This window comes from Clavelina lepadiformis, chromosome 9 (genome assembly GCF_947623445.1).
Source record: "Clavelina lepadiformis chromosome 9, kaClaLepa1.1, whole genome shotgun sequence".
NCBI classification, from domain to species: Eukaryota; Metazoa; Chordata; class Ascidiacea; order Aplousobranchia; family Clavelinidae; genus Clavelina; species Clavelina lepadiformis.
The window spans coordinates 5,856,570-5,884,399 of record NC_135248.1 but is presented as its reverse complement, the minus strand read 5'-3'; the positions used below and the strand labels follow the sequence as shown (position 1 = coordinate 5,884,399).

Below are 27,830 nucleotides of genomic sequence, written 5' to 3'. Positions count from 1 at the left end.
CCTGGGTGAATGGCTTTACTTGAAAACCAATCATAGCCAGTGGCGTAGCCAGAAAAAAATTGGGGGGGGTCAAATATTTCATGAAATTACAAAGAGAACTATACAAATTGTTGGTTTTAAGACACCACCACCCGATGTAGAAACCTATAGACACAAAATATGGGGGCGGGGTGGCCAAGGCCCCTTTCACCCCTTTGAAATATAGCCTACAGTAAGGCCTGAACAATACAATTTAGTGTTCAGCCACTCCATACAGGAAAATTTTTAAAACGACTACAAGTTGCCAACTTTAAACCTAAGAATTGAGTCCGAGATACAAATTTATACTGAACAATAGCTCGTGTAATTGGGTAATGCGAACAATTCTAAAGCATATAGTACCGAACTGTTTTTGATAGATTCTTTCTAAAGCAACTTAAAGTATAAGATATAATTCAATAAAACTAATCAAAATAAACACATTCCTCCTAAACACCTTTTTGTTTGACACATTTTGTAATCTTTGTGTTATGTGTTTAACATTTAAACGCCTAAAGCGTGGAAAAAGTGTACAATAGGCTTAAATCATTATTAAACGTGTAATGGATTGTGGTGTTTAACCCATAAAGTGTTTAAATTTTGTCAAATTAACAAAATTTATACACTTAAACACATAATTAAACACTTTAACATGTTTAAAGAAGTAAAATTGTGTTTAAATTTTAAACACATGAATGACAGTGTACTATCAAAAAATATCAAGATACTTTAGGACCCATTTTGCAAACTGTGATTGTTTTAGTTGATTCCTAAATCCTGTTTTTAAACATTGCCATAGCTTATGATTCTTGATATTGTAGAGTACTATAATATACAAACTACTATAGGCCTATTTTGTCTGGATTGCACTTGCACTATAAATTGTAATGGAGGGTGAAAATTGATGAAATAATAACAACTCAAAACAAGTATAAAGAATGGGAGAAAGTAAGTGACATGAAATAACATGGAAAAGGTGTATCTAGAGTAAATATTCTAACAACCCACAACTAAGTGGTGCTCGATCCTTGCTGGAAAAAGATTGGTCCCTTGCAAAAAGAAGTTTAGCATTGTATATATATATACTGTATACAGCATATAGACTGTATGCACTGTATATACTGTAAGTAACATATTTGTATATAGGCCTTTAATAGTTGTTGTTGCAGCCCCCTTCACAAAAAGTTTGGTCGTATCCTCTCGTGCACCAAACTCGTTATAATAGACTTGATGATATGTTTTAGTATATATTTATTGATTTTATGATTTTTTTATGCTTAATTGGAAGGCTGATTTCAACTTGGGTTTTTATATAACAAACAAAAACTTTATTTTATTTATTACAAACAAATATACAAATTATAACTTACAATTAAAAACAAACTTTTAACTACGGTCATAGGTTACTCCATAGAAGAAGCTGATTATGACGCAGTGACATATGAAGACAGCAGTGGAGGAAAAAACCTGATATTAAAATTACCACGTGGTCGCTTCGAAGGCGGTAAAAGGGGTTTGAAGGATTTTCGTAAACGAAGAGAAGTCGAACGATCGAAACAAATTGAATTCTTGGAAAAACATCTCGAGAATGAAAGAAAAACGGAAGACGAAAGTACCCAACAACAATATAGCCTATGAAATCATATAACCCATATACGCTATATACCTATAGGTTAACTATTTCAAACCATTTTTAAATGTTGCTCAAACTTAAAAAAAAAGTTTAAATTCAGGTATAATAGATTAATCTTATTTATGTACAATACAATACTGCGATAAATGGTGTTTTTAACATCTTCTGATGATTACACATTTTTGACATAAAAAATTATAAAATTGAAACACATGAGCAAAGCTATACTGTATAGCGGTAAATACTATAACTGTATATATATAGCCTATATTCTTATATATTCTGTCACAGCAGTAGGTAAATACGATTCTCGCTCAGTAAAATCACCCCTTAAATCGAAAATGCAGGATACGTTGTCGAATACAACACCGAAGAAAACACTTTTGTCGACTCTAATGGAAGAACGGCAACATTGAAAATAGCTGGCGGAAAATTTGAAGGAAGAAAAGAGGAAGCGCGCGAATTTCAAGCGCGAATCGAAGCGGAAAGAAAAACTCAGCGTGAAATTCTGGAAAAACATCTGGAAGAAGAACGTATTGTTAAAAAAGAAAGTAATTTACATCATTTTTGTGAGAGTTTACAGAGTTTGGCTGATATTTAACTCTTTCTACTCTTTAACACTGATAGTGTTCTACAGTATAAGCGAAACTATACAGTTGTAAGATACAAACTACAAAGACTGTGGCAGATACTGTATTTTGCTGCCCGTGGTTTTGTGCATGAATATAGTCCTAAACTGTAGTTTCCAAGAATTGCTCAATATAAAAAATCAACTAATCTTTATATTCATTTAATTACAACCGAACCAAAACAATGAAAACGTTTAAATTTTTCAAACAGAGATTCCAGCAATATGGAACCCGGTGAAACTTTTAGGCCATCTATATATGTACCAAAAAAGTTGTCACACATTTTTAGGAATTTTGCTACTCAAAATGTGATATCTATATGTGGATGTGTCTCTTGAAAAGTAATCGTAACTCAAGTTAACACCTGTAGGGCAGGTTATATATTTCAAAGCGCAAAGGCATTTCATTTTTTGAAACAATGTGTCGAATATAATATATAGCTTTGCTAATAAATTTACGCGGAGATGAATGTAATATAAAATGATAGAAGAATAGGGTTGTTGTGGGCGTGAAATGGAGTGTTGTTTAGCGTGTTGGTTTTCACTTGTCTTTCTATATGTATAATGGTCAGGCACCCATTTTAAGTTGTCTTGTTAAAAGGGCACACGGTCCAGATTAACAGCGAGGAAGATGTCTTTGAGGACGTCACTGGAAAGAGAATGACGCTGAAGCTGGCCGGAGGTAAATACGAAGGTAGTAAGGAGGAAGCGAACCACTTTCAAATTCGAATAGAAAATGAAAGAAAAAATCAGCGAGAATTTCTACAAAAGTATCTCGAACTACAGCGTGAGTTGTAAAGTTATGTATCTATAACCTTTTGCTTCCTATGATCCTGCATTTACCTAAAAAAGCCAACATCAATGCTTGTACGGTTCTCATTAAAGCTAAACACGTCACGCAGAATGCTATATTTGGCCAAGCATTTGGTGACACATGTAATGATAAACCTTATACGCTAGCAACATAAATATAAATCTCAACGTAAATATAATTCTAATCGTAAATATTTGTTTTCGGTAGTAACGCGTTATGAATTGCTGATGAGTGCCGACTAAAGTACGACTTCAAATCAATATGTTATGGGTGTCAGAGTCAAAAAATTACGTGTTGTAAAGCGGAAAGCAGAGCTGAGCAGGAAAAATAACCGAAACGGTATTCCTTTTTCAAGTTAAGAGCAGGGCTGGGGTTTGCTCATTTTTGTGCTAAACGTCCTTCGCTTTCCTCCCTGGCACAAAAACGTTGTGAACGTTGATAGCAATGAATAAAGAAAAAGAAACCATCGTTTCCTGACCGTTGATTAATCTCATACAAGCCGTGATCACGTGAAAGTGATAAAAACAGCACAAGTTAAAGCTTCGTTTATGGCTAATAAATAATTAATTAATAGAAGTAATATTGATTAATATTGCAGTGTATAAATGACAAAGTTCATTAAAGAATTTACTAAATTTAGTATCGCTAGCGTTCCCCTCAATCCGCTTCACGCTCTAGTTGTCGTCATTTTTTGACTTAGTTAATCTATGTATTAATTATAATATTATATCATGCAGTATACAACTATACATGCTTTACTTCTACATTTAAGAATGTCAATGAATGTGAGTATCCATAAAATGGTTCATAATTTAACTTTGTGGCCGTTATGACCAAAACAAATTTCATCGAGACTGATAAGAAATCTCATACCTTTTGTGAGTAAATTTAACTAACATCGCTAATTACGTAAATAACTCGTATACGGATCATCAAAACTTTATCCTTGAGAATATAAGGAAGTGCCTGAAAACTATAATATTCTAAATATATTATAAACTAACTATATTATTATTATTATTATAAGCTAACTTTCACAAGCAATGATGATATAATAAATGTTTACAGTTAGAAATATGTTCTGTATTACAACATTGGTTTTCGAAAATGCGCCGAAGTACTTTTAAGAAGAACGAAGAGTCAATAACTTTGATTTGCTAAAAAAGTCGAGAGCAGTAATATGAGCATGAGCTCCAATTTTAATCGAGCAGTTAGAGCAGCGCTCTTTCTTCTATGGGAGAAAGCAATATGATACGTTTTGATGGTGGAAAATGGACTACGGGTACCTGACAAGAAACTGATTATAAATTTGCGTGTTGTAATCATCACAAAAATACAAGGATTGGTTTGTTTGAATAAACTCTCTTTTGCCGAGTTTTTAAATTGGACTCAATCGGCGAAGACAAAGCCAACTGATTTTATGGTTTTATCGTGCAGAAGAATTCATCGAGATTACGATCGACCCAGTTACGGTATGTGGGCCAAATCGTCAGCAAATATCATTTGGTGGTGGACATTTTAAAGGTCATAAGTCGGGGTTGGAAAAGTTTATGAACGATATTGAACAAAAGCAAGAGCAAGCTCTTGCAAGGTAAGTGTTTATTGATTTATATGTTGATTAACTTATGGTAGGACAACACCCTTGCCGATGGCTATATATGTGACTTATAATGTCAAAGATTTAAACTTGGTATACGACCTCCTTTCTGTATGAGTTAAAAACTCTATAAATAATCATACAGATGCCTTTAGGAAATGTGCAGATCGACCTGTCAATTGTCACAATTAGGAACTAGGGTACATTACAGAAAGTCTTCACTTCAAAGAGTCAGTGTAACCGACTCCTCATTCCAATAAACTATTATATGCTTAGTATCATGCCAGTTTACATGGACATATTCTTATGTGATACATGCTAAGGAACTTTCTTTTTGACTATTTTCAAAAACATTTCATAGCGTTACAGTATACATGATGATCAAACCCATTACAAGGCCACTGAAATATTTTGTTTTACTTATGCTATTTTTGTAACAGGTTTAACACCAAAGAAGACGCAAAAGAGCTAAATGAGCTTAATGGATCTCGAAGACGGCCTCTGCCGGTAGGAAAAAACCGTTGGAAATTATAGAAGTATAGAAAACAACCTCAGTTTCGTGTTTCATTTTGACATTGACATACGCGCTTGACTGTAGCCCACGGCGTTTATTGGGTATCGGGTATCATGTTAATAGCTGTATACGCGCGAGTTCGACTTATCCCAGTTTTAAAAACTTGAAGTTGAGAAATAGTGTGAAAAGTTAAAACAATTCAAAACAAATATTTGTGATGTTTTGCCAAAGTTTATTAAAAAGGATGCAAAGATTTTGTAGGCTACATGACGCTTAATAGGCATTAATTCAATTGACATAATCAGTAACATTTATAACAGTAACTATATTCATGCTAAATTTGTCTTGCTGTTTAAGGTATGTAACTTCGAGCTACACGCAATTAAAAAGCAAGTATAGTGATTAATTAATTCTATTAGTGTTTGTGCGTTAGATATGTAAGGCCATATAGGCCTGTCTACAGCATTGTTTGTCAATTAAGTTAGTACTTTTCTTACAAAAATCACATAGCTCTGAACCTAGAACTTCGAAGCCAAACAATACACGCTTAGTTACCAAAATCTTGAGATTAAGTTTAATTTGATAACGAAAGCGTTTTGTGTCAAGAGTTGGGACGTATAAGCTATAAACAACACAGCTATATAAAATTGTTTTTATCATGATTTTGTATGTTAATTTTTATGTTGATAAGTCCAATTTTTTGTTGTTTATGTAACGGAGCATTGGTTTCATATTAATACATGTTTATAAGCTACTGTATTTTCGTCGTTTTATGGTTTTATATAATTTTTATCCCAAGAGGCAGAAATTTATTAGGCTTACTGTAATCGTCTTGAGTTATATAGGGTGACTTTTTCATTAGGCCAAAATTGCTGATAGGAATGTTATGTCCTCCGCAAATAGGTTCATGTTTGATTCAACGAGATGTTTTTGCATAAGTTCATCGAATAGTAAATCCGTTCTTTCCGTGTCAAATATTTTTCATAATCTGTAATTTGGGGGCACATAACACTGGTCTACAAAAACAAAAAAAATTTTTGTTGCATGAACTTTGATGATTGATTTAGGCTAAGTTTTGGTTGCTGAATCCAATTCTGAGCTCAGAATTGCTCTATCACGTCAGATTTTTTCGCTGTGCATTTTCCCCAATTTCATAAATTGATCAAATTTTGACCTTCGTTAGTGACGGTACAGTGAGCGTATAACAGCAACAGATCAAATATTGTTGTTGAAATCACCTTCTATGACGAAACCTCGGCTGAAAGTTTTCTTGTAGCTCAGATTGACAGAGTTTTCAGTAAACTTTAATCTAGTGGTTCTCAATCTTTTTTCAATCACGGACCTCGTTTCGAATTTCGAAAATATATGTGGACGCATTCATTTTGCTTTCGTATCTCATTACTTAGTTACCATCTTTATACATCGCGCTTGGTTTATACATCACGTTTGCTAGCTCATTACTGAGTTACCGTCTTTATCTGTATACATCTGCCCTGGAAACTTAAAAGGCCAATGCTTTTTGTGACAGAACCCTACTCTTTAGTAAAACGTAAACATTGTCAACAATAAACATAACATTTTTCGTATAATGTAAAAGAAAATTGACAGCTCAAAACGAAGCCTGAAGTGCGTGTTATTTCACAATGGAAATAAATATGCGTCGATTCCAGTAGGACATTCTGTGACGCTCAAAGAAACGTATGAAAACATTAAGGATGTGCTGGAAACACTGAAGTACAGTGATCATGGCTGGGGATTATGTGTAGACATAAAAATAATGAACCTTTTGTTAGGACAGCAAGGTGGTTACACCAAATACCCTTGTTTTCTCTGCTACTGGGATAGCAGAGCCATAGATGAGCATTGGATAAAAGATAAGTAGCCAGAAAGGAGCAGTTTAACACTGGAAGAGAAAAATATCATTCATAACCCGTTAGTAGATACCAAGAAGATCATCCTGCCGCCACTTCACATCAAACTTGGGGCAAGGAAACAGTATGTTAAGGCCCTTGATCACAGTGAAGATTGCTTCAAGTACATCTGCCAAGCCTGCCCAAGTCTTAGTGGAGAAAAGCATAAGGTTGTAGTTTTTAGTGGCCCACAAATAAGGAAGCTGCTCAGAGATCCAAACTTTGCAGCATCAATGAACACAGTTGAAGCAAGGGCTTGGAATGCTTTTTTTTAGTTGTTAGTAACTCCTTTGGCAACAGAAAGGCAGAGAACTATCGAGACCTCTTAAAAGAAATGTTATCCAGCATGCAAGAGATGAAATGCAATATGAGCATAAAGCCACATTTTCTGATAACCTTGGGGACTTCAGTGAAGAATAAGGTGAGCGCTTTCACTAAGACATTATAGTTATATGAAAGAGCGTTACCAAGGCCGATGGGACTGCCACATGATGGCAGATGACTGCTGGAACTTGAAGAGAGAGAGAAAATTACACCACTACCCATAAACGAAAGCCATTAAAACGACAATTTTCGAGCACTTAAAGATTGTGGCATTTCTGTATCATTACATTGATTGTTCAACGGTTAGTTTCTAGTTATGTTTTTTAAATGATTTTGAGGCTTTGTGTTCGTGTTTTGCATGTTTAAGCGTTCCAGCAGTTTTGATTAAAACAACCTCTACATTTCAAGGCGGTTTCTGATTTGCGGTATTATTTATAATAAACATATATCTCAAAAACGTGATGTGATAGAAAAAAAATAATGCCAGATTCGGATTCAGCGCCCCAAAATTAGGTAAAAAAGACCCCACACAGTCTGCCCCAAAAATCGTGTTGACCAGTGAATCTACTATCCTCTTTCTACTATACTACCTACCTACTATACTATTAACGGGATCACGAGAAGTGACCGTAAACAAACTGACCGGCGACAACTGGTAGTGGACAACTGACCGGCAACAAATTGGCCGGCGATCAAATTAACCGTGACGTAAATTGGCCGGCGATGAAATTAACCGTCGATAAATTGGCCGGCGATCAAATTAACCGGCGACAGATTGGCCGTCAAAAGGTCAAAATTTTTTGGCCCCTTGTAGGGTGTAGGGTGACCCTACGGGTTTCTCACCTTTATTCATAGATTTCCTATTGTTACATGCATTTTCCCGGTCTAGACGAGTTGTTTGATGAGATTATGAAACAATGCGTTGTAGCCTATCTCATGTTGTAACAATGGACTCATTGCAATAACAATGGACACTTTAGTTAAGTAAATGTTTCAATGTGTATTGAAATAAAAAAAATTTTTATTAAAAACAAAGGAAATAGTTACAAACAAATATTTACTTTACATATCATATACTACCATCAACTTAAACACAATAATTCAGCACTTGCACGGTCAATTTACCTCCCGGTCAATTTTCATTCCGGTCAATTTTCATTCCGGTAAGTCTGTTCCCGGTTAGTTTGTTCGCGGTCAATTTACATCACAGTCAGTTTGTTCGCGGTCAATTTACGTCACGTTCAGTTGTCCCCGGTGAGTTTGTTCGCGGTCATTTTCCCGCGGTCATATGTCGTGGAACCACTACTAACAGGTTCCACGACATATGGCCGCGGGAAAGTGACCGCGAACAAACTCACCGGGGTCAACTGAACGTGACGTAAATTGACCGCGAACAAACTGACTGTGATGTAAATTGACCGCGAACAAACTAACCGGGAACAGACTGACCGGAATGAAAATTGACCGGGAGGTAAATTGACCGTGCAAGTGCTGAATTATTGTGTTTAAGTTGATGGTAGTATATGATATGTAAATATTTGTTTGTAACTATTTCCTTTGTTTTTAACAAAATTTTTTTTTATTTCAATACACATTGAAACATTTATTGAAATTAACAGAAATATTTCCGGAAATACGAGAAATACGAGTAACAACATTAAAAAACGTTCACTGCAAAACACATATGACACTACATAATAAGGGCACTAAAATTTACACAAACTGTTATTTGACAAATAAGGAAGTTTATTGCGCAAATTGTAGGTTGTGGGCGATGCCTCTGAGAAAATCTAATATGTCACGGTTTGCAAAATCTTCAACGATGGTTTGAAGTCGCGCATCCAGATCCTTGTATTTCCTCCTTTTGACAGGAGGCCCTTGGGCACAGAGCGCCTCAATCTTGTTTTTGTTTATGTTCTGCAATTTCCTCAAAGCTTCTATACATTTCCAAATGGTTGGGTGTTGCATTGATAACATCCTGTTTATTAGATTGTGGTGACCTTCAACTTTGTTGTTGGTTCTGGCTTCGCCATTTAACACCCGAACATGGACGTTCCAGAAGTCATGTGAATATGGCGGGTCTCTTCGGAGCTGAGTTCGAAAGCGACGCCCGATGTAAGTACGCTCAAGTAGTATGTTTCTTGTGCTTTGTTCGGTAGTAAACAGTACAACGCTGGGACAAGGTCGCCATGTCGTGAAGCATGGGGCCGTACAAGGGGCCAAAAAACTCTACGAGTGGCAACCTTGACTGCAATACACATACTGGATAGTGACTAGATAGCGACTAGATAGTGAATTAGAATTTTGACCTTTTGACGGCCAATTTGTCGCCGGTTAATTTGATCACCGGCCAATTTATCGACGGTTAATTTCATCGCCGGCCAGTTTACGTCACGGTTAATTTGATCGCCGGCCAATTTGTTGCCGGTCAGTTGTCCACAACCAGTTGTCGCCGGCGAGTTTGTTCACGGCCATATGTCGTGATCCCAAATAATACTACTATTTAAGATATCTATTGAATTGCAATCATCATGATCAACTTAGACAACTCATCTGTTGATTTCGTTGATTCACTCGGTTCCATGACATATGACCACGGGAAAATGACCGCGAACAAACTCACCAGGGACAACTGAACGTGACGTAAATTGACCGCGAACAAACTGACCGTGATGTAAATTGACCGCGAACAAACTAACCGGGAACAGACTTACCGGAATGAAAATTGACCGGGAGGTAAATTGACCGTGCAAGTGCTGAATTATTGTGTTTAAGTTGATGGTAGTATATGATATGTAAAGTAAATATTTGTTTGTAACTATTTCCTTTGTTTTTAACAAAATTTTTTTTTTATTTTAATACACATTGAAACATTTATTGAAATAAACAAAAATATTTCCGGAAATACGAGAAATACGAGTAACAACATTAAAAGAAGTTCACTGCAAAACACATATGACACTACATAATAAGGGCACTAAAATTTACACAAACTGTTATTTGACAAATCAGTCAACCTTGACTGCAATACACATACTTAATTGGCTGGGATTAAAGCTGATGCGCGACTAGATAGTGAATTAGAATTTTGACCTTTTGACGGCTAATTTGTCGCCGGTTAATTTGATCGCCAGCCAATTTGTTGCCGGTCAGTTGACCACTACCAGTTGTCGCCGGTGAATTTGTTCACGGTCAAATCACGTGATCCCGATTCACTCAGTTAACGCTCCTTATTTCTCTCTCTGCTCGCTGGTAGAAGTGCGAGCTTATAAAACGTGAAAGCGATGGAAGTTAAAATGTTCGACATGAAAAAAACGCAGCAATTCGTAGCAGGTGACGTGAGGGAAACAATGTTTTGACAATGTGAAACACATATAGCTAAAGCTGACATATTGAGACATAGATAAATAAAATAATCAGTGTCAAGGTTAAGAAGCGGGCATTTCCAATAAAGTCTTGTTATCAGCATAGATACTGGAAAACAACCTGGGAACTTACTAAAAGAAGTGTTCACACGAAGTTATTCAGAGCAAGTTTCCAAATATCAATCGACAGTTGAAGTGTTTATCAGAAAAAAAAATTCATGAACTTCAATCAATAACTAGACAACACCTTTGCAAGAAATGATGTAATGGTATTAAAAATTACCACCCAGGTCGCTACAAGTTCGACCGTCTGAGCTAAAAAGCTTGACATGTTTGAATGGTCAATACGGATACTACATCCATCTATCTAGGGGCGGGCAACTTCTTCGGTCGGCGGGCCTGATATGAGAAAATGAAGCATTTGGCGGGCCGTATTCCTGAATCGATACATTAATTATTTTATCTTTATGTGACATCACCATTCATAATGTTACACTTCTTAAAGAATAACTAACAATCACTATATTTGACGTAGTAAGCAAGTAGTGAGGGATTGCGGCAGATTGTGGCCGCAGGCCACATTATCATGTAAGACCGGAAACTGTCTGCGGGCCGGGTCCGGCCGCGGGCCGTATGTTGCCCGCCCCTGAACTCTACCATGTGTTAACTTGTTCAAAATAGGTTTGTTTGAGACAGAAATGCGATCCTTTTTTATATTATTTTTTTTTCGGAGACAGCATTATAGCAAAAGACCTGTAAAAAACCGGTTTTAAGCACAACTTGCGCGAGGGTAAATATTATGCAAGTTCTAAGGTTTGCAAGCAAATACGGGCATCGTAATGTAATTAAACCATTCGTTGTGATTGTTACGTCACAGTTATAACATTTTTTATAATGGACCCGCTTATTTAAATCTAATGACCAAGTTTGTTCGTTGTGTGTATTAATTTCCTCTGCACTGCAGTCTGCAGTTACGTCTATTGATATAGACGTAACGGGAGGTTATGGGAGGTCGTCTATTGATTGTAATATATTTTGAAGAATTCCGTTTCTACTACTGGCGAGGAGCGTAACACACGCCCAAAAGTATAGAATAGCCTTGTAAAGCAAGGTTTGCTCAACGCCCTTCAATAAAAATTGATAGATAATTTTGAACCAGCTTTACCTTCAACATTTTTTGGAAGTACGCCTAGGTTTATGTCAGAATCAACGTTAAATCATATTAGTCCCACGTTTTCCTCACTTAGAGTCAGATGTTTAAGATGTTTTCTTATAAGATGTTTATGAGCATTGACTAATAATGTTCCAACCGATGCTCCACAGGCCGCCCACAATGTTGATAAGTTCAGCGATTGAATTGCAATGGAGTTCAAAAAGAAGTCGAGATGCTGTTACAAACGACATTTTTGCAACAGACAGCGGTAAGACCTCTTAAATTATACAGTAATGTATATATATATATATGAAGATAGTAAGGCTAAGATAGTAAGGTTTGCTGTTTTTGGGTGAGAAATTTCTCGGCGCCACAAGATGAAACAATAACCATTGAGCAATTAATTTTAATCCCTCGCGCACATAGCAAATTTTACAATTTCGTTCACAAAAATAACGCGGCCTTTGTTCCTTGTTCGTGTCGAACAGTCCCTAATTCGCACAACCTATGGCCTAAAAAGTAAAAAATGTGTGACAAGCGGAACTTGCACAAAGGCTTGCTCAGTAACCGGGGCTCGCCGGATTCAAGTCATGCGAAGATTTTCCTCAGTCCAAGGATAAAGTCACATCATACCATAGTCCATATGATTTGACATATCGTTCACTGGTCAAAGTCCCGACTGAAAAGTATGCTGGCAGTTTTTGATGAGAAATCATGTGTGCAAAGACACAATTACTGGATTGGATTGAAGCTTCAACCACAATTTCTGGTTGAAGCTTCAGTTCAATTCTTTATTTATCGTGGTGCTCAAACATGCTATTTTTTGCTTGTTTTTGTTTTTACAAATTGATGGGAAGTTTGCTGTGCATATTGTTTTTCATTAGTTTTACACGTACAGGTCCCTATTGGCCCTAGTGGAAAGTGTGACACACTTACACGCACAAGACTCGTGAATGTAGATGCCAAACTATTAGGCCACATGTTTACGCCAATGTATAATAAACAAACCAGACAAAGTTGGTTGCTTAAACGGCGATTTATAATAAATAAACGAATAATTAAAGCTTAATAAATGTAATGCCAGAATTTGTCTCACGTTGATGTGATACTTATAACATCAATAACCTAATTAATTCTCGCAAGCATTTATCTTGAGATAAGAAATAATTATTGTTGAAATACTTAAAAATTAAAAAAAGACAAATTTTAACAGAAGTTGCCAAATTTTTATGAATTTTTTGTAGTTTGTGTTTTATTAATTATTATTTATGTCATGCCAAAGCTTCCCTCATTCCTAGAATGAAGAAAGATTGTATTATGATACCATCCCATTTAATTGTTTTATTTTTTGTATTTTGTAGGTACCATGGCTACAGATATTGCTATCAACATATACTGGCAGATGACTCTGCTCCTTTTGCATCATGCCAGTTTGTGTCTAAAATAAATGGGCGAAAGTGTCATAGTCCAGCTCTGAAACGTGATGACTGCAGCAAGTGAGTATTTTATTTTTTATTTATTTCGTGTTTTCTATTTATTATATGAATACTAAAACACCTTGGATAGAGCCAAAACAAAAATTTTAAAGTTAAATCATATTGTTTCGTGTAAGGGACAGTTCAAAGGCAGATGTTGATTTATCATGATACACTGTTTGCACAGTGTTTGCTTCTATATCTTTTGATAAATTGTTAAGTTCTCATCAATAAAAATGAGCAGTTATGTTATTCATATTTTTCTACATAGCCTAATAAAAAGTAAAAAATGTATTTGTAATGTTTGTAATCCATTAGTTGATTACTTTTTTATTGTAACTCCAGTGGCATATTCTGCAAGAAGCACGATCAAATATGTAAAGAAAACAGACTTAAGAAAACATCTTCTGCAGAAAAACAGGTTGCTAGGTAAGACAACATCACAATACAGTGTTTGCTGCTTTTACAAGCTCACCTGCTCATGAAGCCCAATTTAACATGGTCGTAATTTACTGAATTTGTTCCTGTATTAAAATATCCCGCTGTGTACGCCTGAAAAGCCCATTCATGAAGCACAATTGCTTCGAATTGAATGCAAAGACGTAGTGATGGCAGTTTTTGGCACAGTGTTGTTCATTCCAAATGAAGTCAAGTCACGTGCCATTTTTTTTGTTTTTTTTTTGAACTTGTTTTCTGGGTTCAAAATGTAATTTGGATTCTTGCTTTACAAGCTCAGTTACCTACAGCTGACGTGGGCTTATAAAGCGGTGACCACAATAATAATGAAATTGGATGATTGGCTGAGTCTGAGTGTTAATGGAATGCTTAATTGTTAGTGTAAAAATATAGTATATAATAATCCATAGAAAGCAAGTTTACATTTAAGATTAACTAACTTGAACTTGGTGAACATCATTTGCCTAGCCCTAGCATATTTTACTGGAATATGTAAATAATAATTTATGAAAATGTATATGAATAACATGTTATGTTGTGCCATTTGATGCAAACCCTGTAATTAATTTATTAATATAACAACTCATATATACACAGTAAAGTTTTCCATGGAGCAGTCAGTGTTCGGAAGTAATTATCTGCTAAAAAGACCTAACTTGGTTTATGGTTGCCCATAAAACACAGTTGACTTGATGCAAAACCTCAGTTATATAGCCACAGATTTGAGAATTGGGAGCATCATGTGTCATGTTATTGGTCCCTTCTAGGCAACATTTGTTGTTGATGTTAACTCAAATGCATGATGTTCATTGTTTGCTTTAATACTGCAATTTAGATGGCCTAGAGTAGGCGGCGGCACATTAAAGACCTACTTACAGTGAAAATAAAAGTTTGGTGAAAATGATTTAAATTTCATTTCTTGGTTACCTGTAGGAAATATCTTTTGACACTTTCTTCAAACAAAATTTCTTTAAAAATTTCATGAGTTAGTATTCATCAGATATTTGTGCACACAGTTCCCTGTTAAGTACTTACCATATAATGTATATTTGTATTTTGGTAGATGTTCCAATCAACTGAATGAAGTTTATAGTGTTTTTTCCAAATATTCTAGCAGCCTCGCCGAAAGCGATCTGCCACAGACTTCCACAAGTAAAAACGGTAGTAAATCTCAAATTAATTTATGCTATGCTGAGCATATTGCTTTTTAAATCAAATATGCCATACCATCCCTTATTTGGTTGGTAGAATTTACTTGTCTTTCTATGCATTTACTGTTTCAATGAAGAAAATTTTAAAATTAAAATATAAGAGGAAGTGTATGATGTAATGACCATCTTTGGTAATAAAACATAAATAAAACTATTTTTAACAGAAATAAACTTGCAAGAAGAGCAGACCGGGATAAAATCAGATGAAACACTTAACAATAAGTGGTTGGCTGTTTCATCATCAACGTGGAAAAGTGGAGAGATGGAACTCGATGCTGACTTGCCTGATGATGCAGAGAATTATTTGAAAAATGCCGGTCTGTCCATTTTAACTTGTTTGTAAAATCTTGCTTATCTAAAACTATGTTTAAAATTTTGTCAAACATCTTCAAGGTGTTTATTCTTTGGAAGAAGCGGTGTCCTATTCGAAACAACAACTTATAAATCTACAGTCGTTGTATCTTGATCAGTTCAAGCAGCTTAACAGAGCTCTACAAGATGGCCGTCGCAAATACTTGCTCTCGTTGGCAAATTCGGAAGGACCACACGTAAATGAAGGTAAGATTTGAAGCTTGCATGACATTCTGTAAACTGCATTGAGTTTTTTCTAGGTTATTTTCACCTTTATTCATAAACTAAATCTTTATAGGCTTAGATGATCATGTTGTAGAGTCTCATGATCGTGCTGATGGCACCCATTTACGTGAATTACTGAAGTTTCGAAAGCGTTCTAAAGAAAATAAACATCTTTATCAGCAATCAAAGTATCGAAGAATGGACATGAGCAGCACCAAGGTACAATAAAAGATAGTTGTCTCAAGATTGATATTAACAGATATTGGTATTACTGTATGTAATAATGATGAGAATATTGTAGGTGTAATTCACTACACACACTGTGCTTAATTCATTTATCATACTTTTAACTTAGCATGTTTTCAATGATAATGTTGTTGTAGGGAACGATGATGGTCTGCAACCAGACAGGCAAACCTCGATGCAGCCACATAAGCAGCCACTCTCGGTGTAGAAATTCATGTTTGCCTTATACAAAATTCTGCACAGAACGTAACTGCGCTTTTATTTTTCCATAAAGTTATGATTACAGAGTTATAAACCACTACAAATATTTTCTGTGCTTGTCATTCTCGTTAAGTTAACTGCACTATGTAGCTTCTAAGTATTTTGCCTTTCCTTCAAAATGAGAATTCGTTTATTCTCATATGCTGCTTGTAGTTACATGGCTGGCATTTGTAGTGTATTTTAAACGTTACTTACCTTGCAGACATATTGGAAGATCCCCTTCAAGTTCTGTACAGAAAGTGTCTCTATTCTGCTTGTAATATTCCTGTTCGTTTATTGTGTACTCCGGGAAGCAAAGATGGTATTGAAAGTGGATTCTGTTCTCTTCATATTCCTCTTCCAAAGATTAGGGAAATGGAAAATGATTACAAACAAATTTTTTGTACACTTGAAAAGGTGAAGCTAGTATTAGTTTATTTACCAGTATTACTCTAATGTTTGCACATAAATCAAAGTGTCAATCTCATAAATTAGGAAAATGTGTTATTATTTGTGCTTTGTGATGTTTTCAGTCAACAGCGGTAGCACGATGATGTCACTTGGTGTTAATTAGATTGTTCTTCAAAAATTGCAGATGAAATTGAAATTAGTGCATTTGCGAAACAGTCTGATTAACAATTTGCTAAATAGAGTAGTTATAACAAGTTGACAATGACATACTTCTGCCTCATGGCACCATCAAAAATATATTCATTGATTTAACTTGCTTTAGGCTATGACTTCATGAAATTTTAACAAAATACTATTTTAGCATCGTTCTGCTAAGATCCGACAAAGAAATTTTAAAAAGTAATTACCAGACTAATAAAACAGCAGCCATAATGGCCTCTGATTAAGCCCTACATTTTCATACAAACTGCAACTTTGAAGGTTGAATGTGGGTGGTAAGCTTAAATTAATTAATAGCCAGCCTAATAGTAATGTAATGTACAAAGCTACAAAATTTGTTCCAAATATGGCAGACTTCACTTGAAAATTGACTTGACAAATTGATATTGACACTATACAGAAATATACACAGTAAACTTTTTTGAACCTTTTGTTGTTGTCTTACTACGTGTAGCATAAATATATGCAAGTGTTATTAGTTTATTACATATGACATTGATGTAACATTCGTTGTTAAGTGCTGCAATTCAGTTCACAGGACTAAACATTTGGTTACAAATTGAACCAAGTTTTTATACAGATAGCTGCATGTTCACTGCCTACTGAAGGAGACACGCCAAATGAATCTACACCTCTTCCCAAAGAAAGTGTCGATTCCCAGCAAGGTACAACAACTAATATGCTCATAGATACAGTGCTTCTTCGATTATCCGGTCTAGTTGGGACAGTGTTTTCAGAAACATGACCGGATAAGCAAAAAAACGGATTATTGAATTGTTACATTTAAGTCAAAACGAAACGAAAACACAACACATTTACGGTAGACCTACATTATAAAAACTGATAGAAGTTAAAGTTTTAGCAAGAAACAAGAACTCCATCTCAAAACTTAAACAATGAGGCCTACCTGTCATGTAATAGTGTGGTTACAATTCGACAGCTGACTCCACCGCAGGAAAGCAGCCCCTGATTGTTTAAATAGTGATGTAATAAACTATATTATTGCGTTGTACGACATTGTGATAATTGGATTTACTGTCAAGTAAATCTCTCAGAAACGATTCGTCCAACGGCTAGTTAAAAAGCCATCTAATTTGGAAATGCTGTTGCAAAATAGAGCGATTGGATAATCGAGGGACTGATAACCAAGCACTGTACGAGAAACTGTCTGTTAGTAGTAGCTGGTTGTGCTGTTATTTTGTGTTCTACATCCTAATTTTTCTGCAGAAACGGAGGCAGTTGATGAGGAAATCCATGTAAAAATAGAACAAGATTCTGATAATGCTATGCAGGTGGCAGAGTTACACGTGGTTTTGTGTTGTTGCTGTTTGATAAATATAAAGTAAAAGAAGAACAGTATAGCATTTTATGCGCTTTAGCTTGAACATTTCAGCATATAGCAGTATCATAGTTATTTTAATATTTTTATTTTATTTTCCAGATGGACCCTGCAGAAGCTCTTCCAGAACTTGATTGTCTTCAACATTGTGATGGTAACTTTTTTTTAACTATACGTGGGTTTGCTACGCACAGTAACAACAACATTTTTTAATAAACATTTAAAATTTAGATGACAAAATTACACGTGACTTAGCATCTTGTGAAGTGGCTGTGTCAACACAGCCAACCAATGGAACGCTTACGGGAGAGTCGTCAGTTCAATCAACAGTGAATAATGAAGCTGCTCAGCATATTACAAAACTTGATACAGGCGATTGCTTTTTGCTTCGAAGAATAAGTTCCAGTGACAAAGCAGGGTTACATCTTCAGCCCCTCACAGCTGACGGACCTACAGCTTTGGGTTTGCTTGTTCCAGAGAAAACGTTGGAAGTAAACGTCCCAATTCTGACGAAGTTCGAAAACACCCAATCAGCCGAAGTCAGCTCTTTTGAACTTGAACATTTCGGTTGCAAATTGTCTGTGAAGAATGACACCAAAATAAAAGAAATGAACAACGACATGGCAGATAACCGTATTGTCATTACATCAGCAACCGTTACACCCCCAATAGGTACGACCGCGCTTCAGCAAAACGAGGTTGATGACTTCAGTGTGAGCACTAAGCAGGAAAATTCAAGTTCGCCGAACACTGCCCCTCAACTTGTACCGGGAGATACTGATTCTAATAAAGGTAGTAAGTTAAAGTGAAAATGAGCTCTGAATGCACTTATTGTTGCCAACATCCGTTTATAATAAATTGAGATGTGCATTCACGTATTAGAAATTTTTATGCTGTGTAAATGAGAACTTAGTTATCATCACAACGAAATAAAATTTGTGCAATGACTCTTAAATTTAACACACAGGTGAAAAAGTTCAGTCCTCCAGTGACCGCAAACCAAATAATGCAGATGAGGAGACGGCTGTTGCATCTTTACTGTCGTTAGCATTACCGTCTTTGGCACCGGACTTGCCAAGTTCGTGAATAAAAACTCGCCCTTGCAAAAGTGTCTTTTAAGCACAGGGAGCAGCCATGTTTTAAAGAGCTGTCTGTCACTTAAATTCTCATCCTTACCAAATATATTCTTTAAAAACCGAAATGTGTATGAAAATTTAATTTTATTGCACATAAATAAACAATAAATTAACTGTAGCAGTGTTAAGAAGAACGTTCACTTTCCATGAACTTAACAAATCAGCTGACATCATCATCACTGACAGGCTTATTAGAAACATTGTCCATGTCATTTTCATTGTCATCTGAATCATTCTTGTTTATTCCTTGTTCGGCCCTAAGCCGATGTTTTATAAGCTTCCTTGTACATCGTGGACATAGTGCATGGGAGATGCTAAAGCAGTCGCTGAAAGAATGTTTCGTGATGGTAATAGTATTTTGACAGCAGCTAATGGTTTAAGCACATAATTTAACCTAGTACGTTTCTCGAATAGTTAAATACACAATAGACCTAACGTTAACATGAGGCTTATTAATCCCAAGAACTCGCTCATCGTCCGAAAAATAACTGGTGATGTAATGATCAATTTTTTATCCACACTTCATTAGGATAGTTGCGCGAAGGGGCAAATGCAGTTTAGATATTTGGTTGGTAGAATGTTGTTTACAACGTACATGATCATGATCAAAACCGTATCTATTTTAACCGCCCAAACTCGACGCCAGTTTCACGGACTTGGTTACCTCAAAGCAATTTAATGAATCTTGTTTTCACCACAAATAAGCTTCCAGTGGAAGTAAAAATATTATACCTGTGAAATACGGCCAAACAATTGGGGCAACTAGAAACCATATCGTCAAATGGATATAACACTTTGCCATCATTGCACACTTCACAAATAAAACCTTTTGCTTGGCAGCCCTACACAAGAAAGAAATGTTAATCACTAAATCTAACAACTCTTAGTGGCAACTGTGTTAGTTACATCGCAAAACAGCAAAGTAATCTACAGATGCAACAACAACCATATCAGCAACGCAACAGCAATTTAAATACAATATCTGATAAAAACTCGATCAGTTATTAGTTATTACCACACAATCAGATTTTATGTGTTGGACAAATTGGCCGTGTATTTCTCTCAAATGCGGAGTTAGCAAGCCTGTGAAAATGTCTGATAAATCCTTCATGGAGTACATGTTGGAAGTTTCTACGAAATGCTGACGGTCTTGTAGCTATAAAATCATGTAGCACATATTTCAGTAAAATCTATAGCTACTGGAACAGGTAAGCTTTTATAAACTGCTGGATATAAGTATATAATTGATATAATATATAAAAGCTTACATACACAATACACAGCTTTAATGCATTCCTGCTATATTTTGCTGTTAATATTTAAAAAAAACTGGCAATATTTTAAGTGAAACGATCGTAAAAAGGCCAGGCATTTAAAAACACACATTTTTCCAATCAATACGAAGACAAAAAAATACGTTTTTGGCACAACAATGGATATACTATACCTTGCAAAGTATCCTCAACTCCAATGCAGAAGAACAAGCAAGAAAATATGGCTTCATTTTTAAAATATCTTCTCTCATTTTCTATTAAAAAAATGTTATTGCAGTAACTTATTAGCAAGTTTCTACCGCGCGATATGTTTGAAACACATTTACCTGAACTTCTTTCAAATCCTCTACGTAGTTAAACAACACAGGATTTACGTTTTCCAGATCCAATACTGGGCGAACAAACATTCGAGAAAGAAACTGATACGACTGGCGACATACCTAGAAAAAGAAATATTGTTTCTACTGGCCTAACTTTGAATGGACTACCCCCACCTATCCCTAGCACACAATAATCTGTCCTTCAGAAGAAGCCTTGCATTAAAATGAACGGTTTACTTTGTGCAACTGTGCCTACCTTTTGAGGTGTGTGATCCCAATTCTGAACAACCCTGGCGGGTGTTATAGCTAAATCATTCCAGTGACAGTTAGAACAATAATATAACCCGTTGTAATCACAAAGCAATGCAGCATTTAAACCTATAATATTAAAGCATAAATTGTTTTTTTTATGTAAAGTTCCTTATGATCTCTTTCAAGAAAAACTTTAAAATGCCATAAATTTTAATTCCTAAATGTCTTACAAATAAAACGAATATGGTTTCAATTTGAACGTGGCACTAAGTATAAGTAATAAAATCCAATTCTTTTAAAATGTTTCATTTTCCATTGTGAAAGTAATCTGTACCTCCAAAAGCAATGCTATTTTTGCATTCAGTGCAGCAGTATGACTGCTTTGACAAACCAGCTTCTGGACAAATTTTCAAGTTATAAGAGCCTGAACTCCTGGCAGCAACACACGTCCTTCTAGTACTATTCAAACACTTGGCATGGCAGGCATAACCACAATCCTTGCACTGGTACCACACCTGCCACAAACAACAATACATAGATCCAAGCTGACCTTAGTTAGTTAGGAAGTACATTGGATGAATCTTTTTCAAGTTGGCGAATTGCCTGATAAAAATCCTTTTCCGGTACATTTGACAACTATTGTTTGATTAACTGAACGAATCTTCAAAGTTAGCACAAACAAGGATATGCTTGGATAAAATAAGAATTTGACATTTGGAAATTGTGAATATTACATTGCAGTCAAAAGTGTAAGCAGCAGCTTTCTGGTTGCTGTAACTACATTATACAGTAAATGCTACTAAATATGACCAAGGATAATTAATATGACAATTTCGGTATGGTCCCAAATTCTGCCATATAAAATGTAAAGTGCCATATGTAAAGTCATTATGACCACTTCTTCCATCTCTTATAAATTTTTCTCTCAATTTCTTCACGTCAGTTATGCAACATGAGTGACAATTGTGCCTATTGACTAAATATTGCTGTTTTTTGTTCATGAAATAAACGGTGCATGGTTAAATGGTACCGTAGCAGTTTTGGTTTTTGTGACAATTGGGATATTATGACCAAAATGGTCCAATATCAAGGTGGTCATACTAGGCAGTGTCTACACTCTAAAGTATAATAAAAATACTGCCATGAAATATGTGGTCTATTTAGCATTAGATCTACAAACTACAAAATGTGTAACATAATTTTACATAAATATTTTTGGGACATACTTGCACCATTCCCCATATTGCATTGCTGCAACAATCACAGAAAAGTTTTGTGTTACTTGTTTTCTTTTTCTCAAGTCTGTGATTAAGTACATCTTTGTATGCATTGCGGTTGTTGGAACTGTCCTGGAAAGCAATTTATTGAATTCGTTAAAACTAAAATCTCCTGAAATTGTCTATAGGCTACACATAGGATATGTTTTACAAAAATTCACAGCATGAGGAAGTGGCACATATTTTTACAAAAAATCCTTAATGAATAGTTATATGGACACGGACGTTGTGATGTTTATGAATACCCAATCAACAGTTGGCATCAATTCCCTGCTTTCAAGCAAGTGGACATGTTACTGGGGTTTCATTGTAATTCTAATGACGTATGAAATGTACATGTATCACAGAAAATTGTAGATACGCCCAAAGTCAACATCCCACTTGATACAGGGAACTTAATACCCATATTACATATTGTACTCGATAGTGTTGCCAGTGAAAAAGACAAAGGAGAGTAATACTGTGAAGTGGAATATAAACGTAACAAAAATTGCGCTTAATTGTTAATAAAATCATTGATTGCGTATCTCCTTTAATTTCAAATACGAACAAAGCTGCATAATGAAAAACCTGATGTATCAACTCCACTTTGACCGCACCAGACACCCAAGTACATAATTATGTGAACAGTAGGTCCATAAAAATGTCACAGATATACAATGAAGTTATATTTTCCAGGATACGAATGTTGTTCTAATAAATGCATTATGTACATATGTAACATAGCCAAAAGTACCATTGCACCAACATACAATTGATTTTGTATACTTCCGTTTGCTTAATTAACCCAAAAGTTTTAAAAGTAACTTTCACAATCCCAGTGAATTAGCCATGATGCATGTAAACTAATACTAAATCAAAGCTCATTAACTTGAAATTTCGGATAACCTGGAAGTGTTTTATGGTCTTTAGAGCATAACCCAAACCATCTCGAAATTAGCAGAAAACCCATTAATAATAACATAATAAAAACAGATTTGCAGAAAGAGTTTCATTGGCATTGTTAACATGTTTTACGGTATACCTGTCTGAATTGGAATAAAATCTACGCAAAAGTTGTAAAAACATAACAATTGTTACATTACAATTTAATTCCTATACAAGCGCTTAGTCTTACTTTGTTGATAGACAACTGCTGCTAATTGTAAGAATCTCAGACAGCGCAACAGTATTGTATTTTAATTATCTTTTCAGCTTCTTGACTTAATAAGCTCCCATTATACATTGGTGGTCACCTTTATCTCTTGCAGTTCATGCCGTAAATGGACAAGAGTGTTAACCAGTTTCTTTCTTTCCTCCGAGTTTTCTGGTAACTTTAAGATCATCTCCTTGCATTTCTCAATAGCTGTGACATGTTCTTCAACAGAAGACAGTCCAAAATAAACCTTAAAAATGTAAAAATAGTTGAAACCGGGGATTGCAGCACTTATTGTATTGAGGATTATTATTGAGGATTGTAGTAAAATTGTACAAACTGATTTTGTATGTTTCTACAAAAAATGTGGCAGCCATAAACTGATTTACAAAAATACCTCTAATAACGTATGTAATACATGTATATGAAAACAAAACCTCCATCTACAAAAATACATTAAACATTTTTGACCTGCGTACATTATTTAACAAAAAATGGTCTTCTGCTAAGCCCAACTCAGCTAAGCTTGTGTCAATTGCTTCAATACCAGTGTCAGTTGCAAACGATGATGAACTAGTAGGTTCAGAGTCGTCGCAAGTAGAATTAAATGGGTTAATTCGCTTAGTGGGCTCTATAACAAAAATTATGCACTACATTAGAACCTTAAGAAGTGTACTACTATTAATGTAAGTCACTAAGTCAAACTTAAAATTATATAACTAGGCCAAGGCTTCAGTAGTGCCTAAACGTAACTTGATAAAGTATTGATGAAAGACACATTTTTAATAGCCTATATAGATGATGAAATAATTCTGAAACAAAAATCAAGAACCTGTGATCCTTAAATCACACCCCTAAAATTTGTGAGTTCCACTCTTTTAAATGCCAAAAAACTACACTGCACGTTAGATGACCACACATGCAAAAACTTAGAAATGTAGCCAATAAAATTGAGAAACAAAAGTCAAAAACTCCCACTAAAGCTCTGAATCTCCACCATACAAACCTTACTGGTACTGTATCACAAAAATTCATTTTATAATAAAAATTCTGTACGATAAGAAAATGATCCAAAAATATTTAAAAGCAAAGTTTGAAGTTACGACTCTTATGTAGAACAAACATTGCAGATCCAAAACAATAAATATATATCACAGATGCCAACATTTGAAACCCTATATTTCAACATCAAATTAATCCCAATCATAAAAGGAAAAATCATAAAGTTCTACAAGGCGCAGTGAAGAAGTTTAAGTTTTGGCACGTCAGTAGAATAATTACATCACAATGTTAGTTAGGCAGAGGCCAAAATAATTCCAAACGTGATAAGATTTACCAAACATCATCTTAGGAGTAACAATTTGTGAAAAACACACAATAACGTACAGTCGAATCCGGTTAATTGCATAGTCAATTTGCCAAGTCTTTTTATGCGATTAAACGGATTATGCGTTTATCCGAAAGTGCTAAGTCGACTTATTGTCTTACTTGACTGCGAAGCTGGTCACGTGTAACGACGTCAACACGCATGCACACGCAAATCACTAACATTTATTGTGTATTGCGATCATCAATTCATTCAAACAAAACAAAACACTTTAACATTTATTGTTTAATCAAGAAAAATACTGCGCGATTGTTGTTTGTTTAATTTTATTTTGCATACTTTCTTGCATTTGTGTTTCTAAACGAAAAAATGTGGCCATGTCCGCCCCTTCAAACTGTAGTCGTCGGCGAATTGTATCAAGTGCATGCAGAACTTCTTTATTTTTTGGTGTAGTCGCAGGCTCGCAGCGATTGCGTCAGCAGAGCTTTCTTCGTTGATGTCGTCTTTTTCAACTTGTTTGTTCCGTAAAACTTCTTCACATATTACGGCATCATCTTGAACCCCTGCTACTTCAAGACCATCATCAAGATTTAGGTATTATGTGTATGTATCCAGTGCTAATTCAGATGGAACTTCATTCGATGGAAATCCAAGAAAAGGCTCATCAGGTACATCGGGTGCTAGACCACGGAAGAAACAGCTTTGAATTGTGTCTGCAGAAACATCATTCCAAGCAGCACTCATAAAAGTTTACAGCATCTAATACAGTAATAGATCGAGCCACTTCCGTTGCCGTGATGTTTTCATCTGCGTCAATTGTTAGCACAAGCTTTTGTAACATTCGACGGCGGTAATGGTGTTTGAAGTTTTTAATGATCCCCTGGTCAAGTGGTTGGACAGAGGAAGTAGTGTTTGGCGGCAAATACACAAGTTCTATACACTTCAAACCTTTATCTTCAACTTTGTGGGCAGAACAATTGTCTAACAGTAAACAGACTTTTTTTCTTTGTTTTTTATGCGAGCGTCAAAACATTCCAACCATTCTTGAAAGAGTGTCGCTGTCACCCAGGAATTGCTATTAGATTTGTACGTTACCGGGAGTTTCTTTATTCCCCTAAAGCAGCGTGGATTTGCGGATTTTCCTATGACAAATGGCCGTAGCTTGTCTGAACTCTGAACCGTCCATACTTGCAGTAAGTAAGACTGTAAGGCGTTCTTTTGACTGCTTGCTGCCCGAGAGTATTTCATTTTTAAAGCACAAGGTTCCCTGTGGTAGTGCACGAAAGTAAAGCCCTGTCTCATCACAGTAGTAAATTTCTGAGGCAGAATAACGGTCTTGTACTTTTTGCCACACTGATGTTATCCAATTTTCAGCGGCTTCAGAATCTTGGTCTTGTTTCTCACCATGCTTACGCTTAAAAACGATTAAATTGCGATCTCGCCAGCGAGTAATCCAGCTCATTGATGGATCATATTCTACATTCATTATTTTTCCCAAGTTTTTTGCTTTTTCACGTAGCATTGGGCCACTGATAAGACCTCTACTTTTAGCTTGCTTAAACCATTGTAATAAAGCGTCCTCTAGAATAGATCTTCATGAGTACTCTTTCTTGCCCTTTTACGCGATGGGTTTACGTTGCTACGCTGTGCAGACAAAAGTTTTTCTTTTGATTTTAAAATTCGTGAAACTTGCGACTGCGAGATCCCAAACTTATTGGCAACTGCACTTTGAGATGCTTTCTTGTCAAGTTCACCAATGACAAGAATTTTGTCAGATAACGATAAATCTTTCCGCTTGCTTGTTCCTGCTTCAGTCATTTTGAAATCACAGTGTCTTGCAAACTGTGTACTGTAATGCAACGCTTAAATGAAACTAAAACAGTGCGAATATTTAAATGCGAATGCTTAAATTCGGCATTGTCTGTTTGATTGTTTCGTAACAAAGCGCACTTCAAGTCACAAAGCTTACTCATTGTGTGTGCGCTCCCAGTGCATGTTTTTTCAATTTTACCTTTTAAAAAGTTTTGAATAATCGAATAAATCACCTTCATTTTTATTCAATTAAGCGGATTATGCAATAAACCGTTATGCGATAAACCGAAGTATTATCTTTACAAATGATAGACTATGTTTTGGGATTTGCGCTCTTCATGCGATAAAACGTATTATGCGATTATCCAGAATGCAATTAACCGGATTCGACTGTATATGTATTTTGGAGAGAAATGATGATCGATAGTACCAGTTATCCATAGTGGAAAAAAGTGTGGAAATCATGAGATTCATCAATGTACATGCCAAATTTTTCATCCTCACACTGAATTACAATAAACCAAGAAAAGATGGTTGTTTGAATGCCAATTTATAATAAATAAACAAAGAATTAGACCTAAGGCTTTCAAGCACGCCATAACGTCAAAACTTGTGACTTTATCGGGCCATGTATACAAGATCATATTTTTTCAAACAAAGCAAACTATTTAGCGATTGTGCCATATAAGCAAACTTAAGTAATTTACGAATAAAATCTTATTGCTTAGTGCTGAAGCAAAAATATTTGAGAATCTGTTTGAGTAGATGTATTTCATATTCATGTTCACACATTTAAACCTGAATGATGTTCTTGCAGTGCAACTAGTAATGTTTGTATACCTAGTGTATAGCTTACCATGTGCTTGTCTGTGCCCACCAACCTCTTGAAAGCTTATAGTAGCAATTTTAGATTCAGAAGTAAATTCATGAGAAAATGATTCACTACTGGTGCTTGAACTTTTTCGAGGGCTCACAGGTGATAGCAGATGTAAGCTAGAAGCAGGCACAATTTTCTGCTTCATAACAGTCTGATCAGTATTCTTATTCATAATTCAATAAATTCATCACAAAAAAAATCCATTGCATAACATTCCATTAGCACTTCCATTTACAACCAGCCGTTACCTAAGATCAGACACAGCCAGACAGCCTGCACAAACCATTCAAA

At 35.5% G+C, this 27,830-nt stretch overlaps 3 protein-coding genes across 6 annotated transcripts; 2 read left to right on the top strand and 1 right to left on the bottom strand.

Moving 5' to 3' along the window:
* Positions 1-769: 769 nt before the first annotated feature.
* On the top strand, positions 770-5,963 carry LOC143470933 (uncharacterized). Its single transcript, XM_076969231.1, has 6 exons — positions 770-966; positions 1,421-1,630; positions 1,999-2,202; positions 2,881-3,066; positions 4,531-4,684; positions 5,131-5,963. Exons 1-6 carry the CDS (start codon positions 957-959, stop codon positions 5,222-5,224), a joined length of 858 nt encoding a protein of 285 aa, XP_076825346.1. The 5' UTR covers positions 770-956; the 3' UTR covers positions 5,225-5,963.
* A 6,125-nt stretch (positions 5,964-12,088) lies between these two features.
* On the top strand, positions 12,089-19,362 carry LOC143470522 (uncharacterized). Of its 3 annotated transcripts, none has more exons than XM_076968709.1 (14): positions 12,089-12,224; positions 13,318-13,452; positions 13,777-13,860; positions 14,951-15,039; positions 15,263-15,415; positions 15,492-15,656; positions 15,748-15,893; positions 16,058-16,166; positions 16,384-16,577; positions 17,371-17,455; positions 18,018-18,082; positions 18,232-18,283; positions 18,361-18,921; positions 19,097-19,362. In XM_076968709.1, the coding sequence occupies exons 1-14, from the start codon at positions 12,166-12,168 to the stop codon at positions 19,213-19,215; spliced, it is 2,016 nt and encodes a 671-aa protein (XP_076824824.1). In that variant the 5' UTR covers positions 12,089-12,165; the 3' UTR covers positions 19,216-19,362. The 3 variants fall into 3 exon arrangements, with proteins under 3 accessions (XP_076824824.1, XP_076824825.1, XP_076824822.1); XM_076968710.1 differs by having other exon boundaries at positions 14,951-15,048; positions 15,769-15,893; XM_076968707.1 differs by having other exon boundaries at positions 12,091-12,224; positions 14,951-15,048.
* LOC143470523 (differentially expressed in FDCP 8-like) lies at positions 19,333-27,830 on the bottom strand. Of its 2 annotated transcripts, XM_076968711.1 has the most exons (11): positions 27,519-27,830; positions 24,003-24,154; positions 23,624-23,773; positions 22,338-22,460; positions 21,446-21,626; positions 21,116-21,237; positions 20,866-20,979; positions 20,713-20,793; positions 20,281-20,421; positions 19,998-20,107; positions 19,333-19,591 (listed from the first exon to the last, which is right to left on the bottom strand). In XM_076968711.1, exons 1-11 carry the CDS (start codon positions 27,709-27,711, stop codon positions 19,426-19,428), a joined length of 1,533 nt encoding a protein of 510 aa, XP_076824826.1. In that variant the 5' UTR covers positions 27,712-27,830; the 3' UTR covers positions 19,333-19,425. The 2 variants fall into 2 exon arrangements, with proteins under 2 accessions (XP_076824826.1, XP_076824827.1); XM_076968712.1 differs by lacking the exon at positions 22,338-22,460.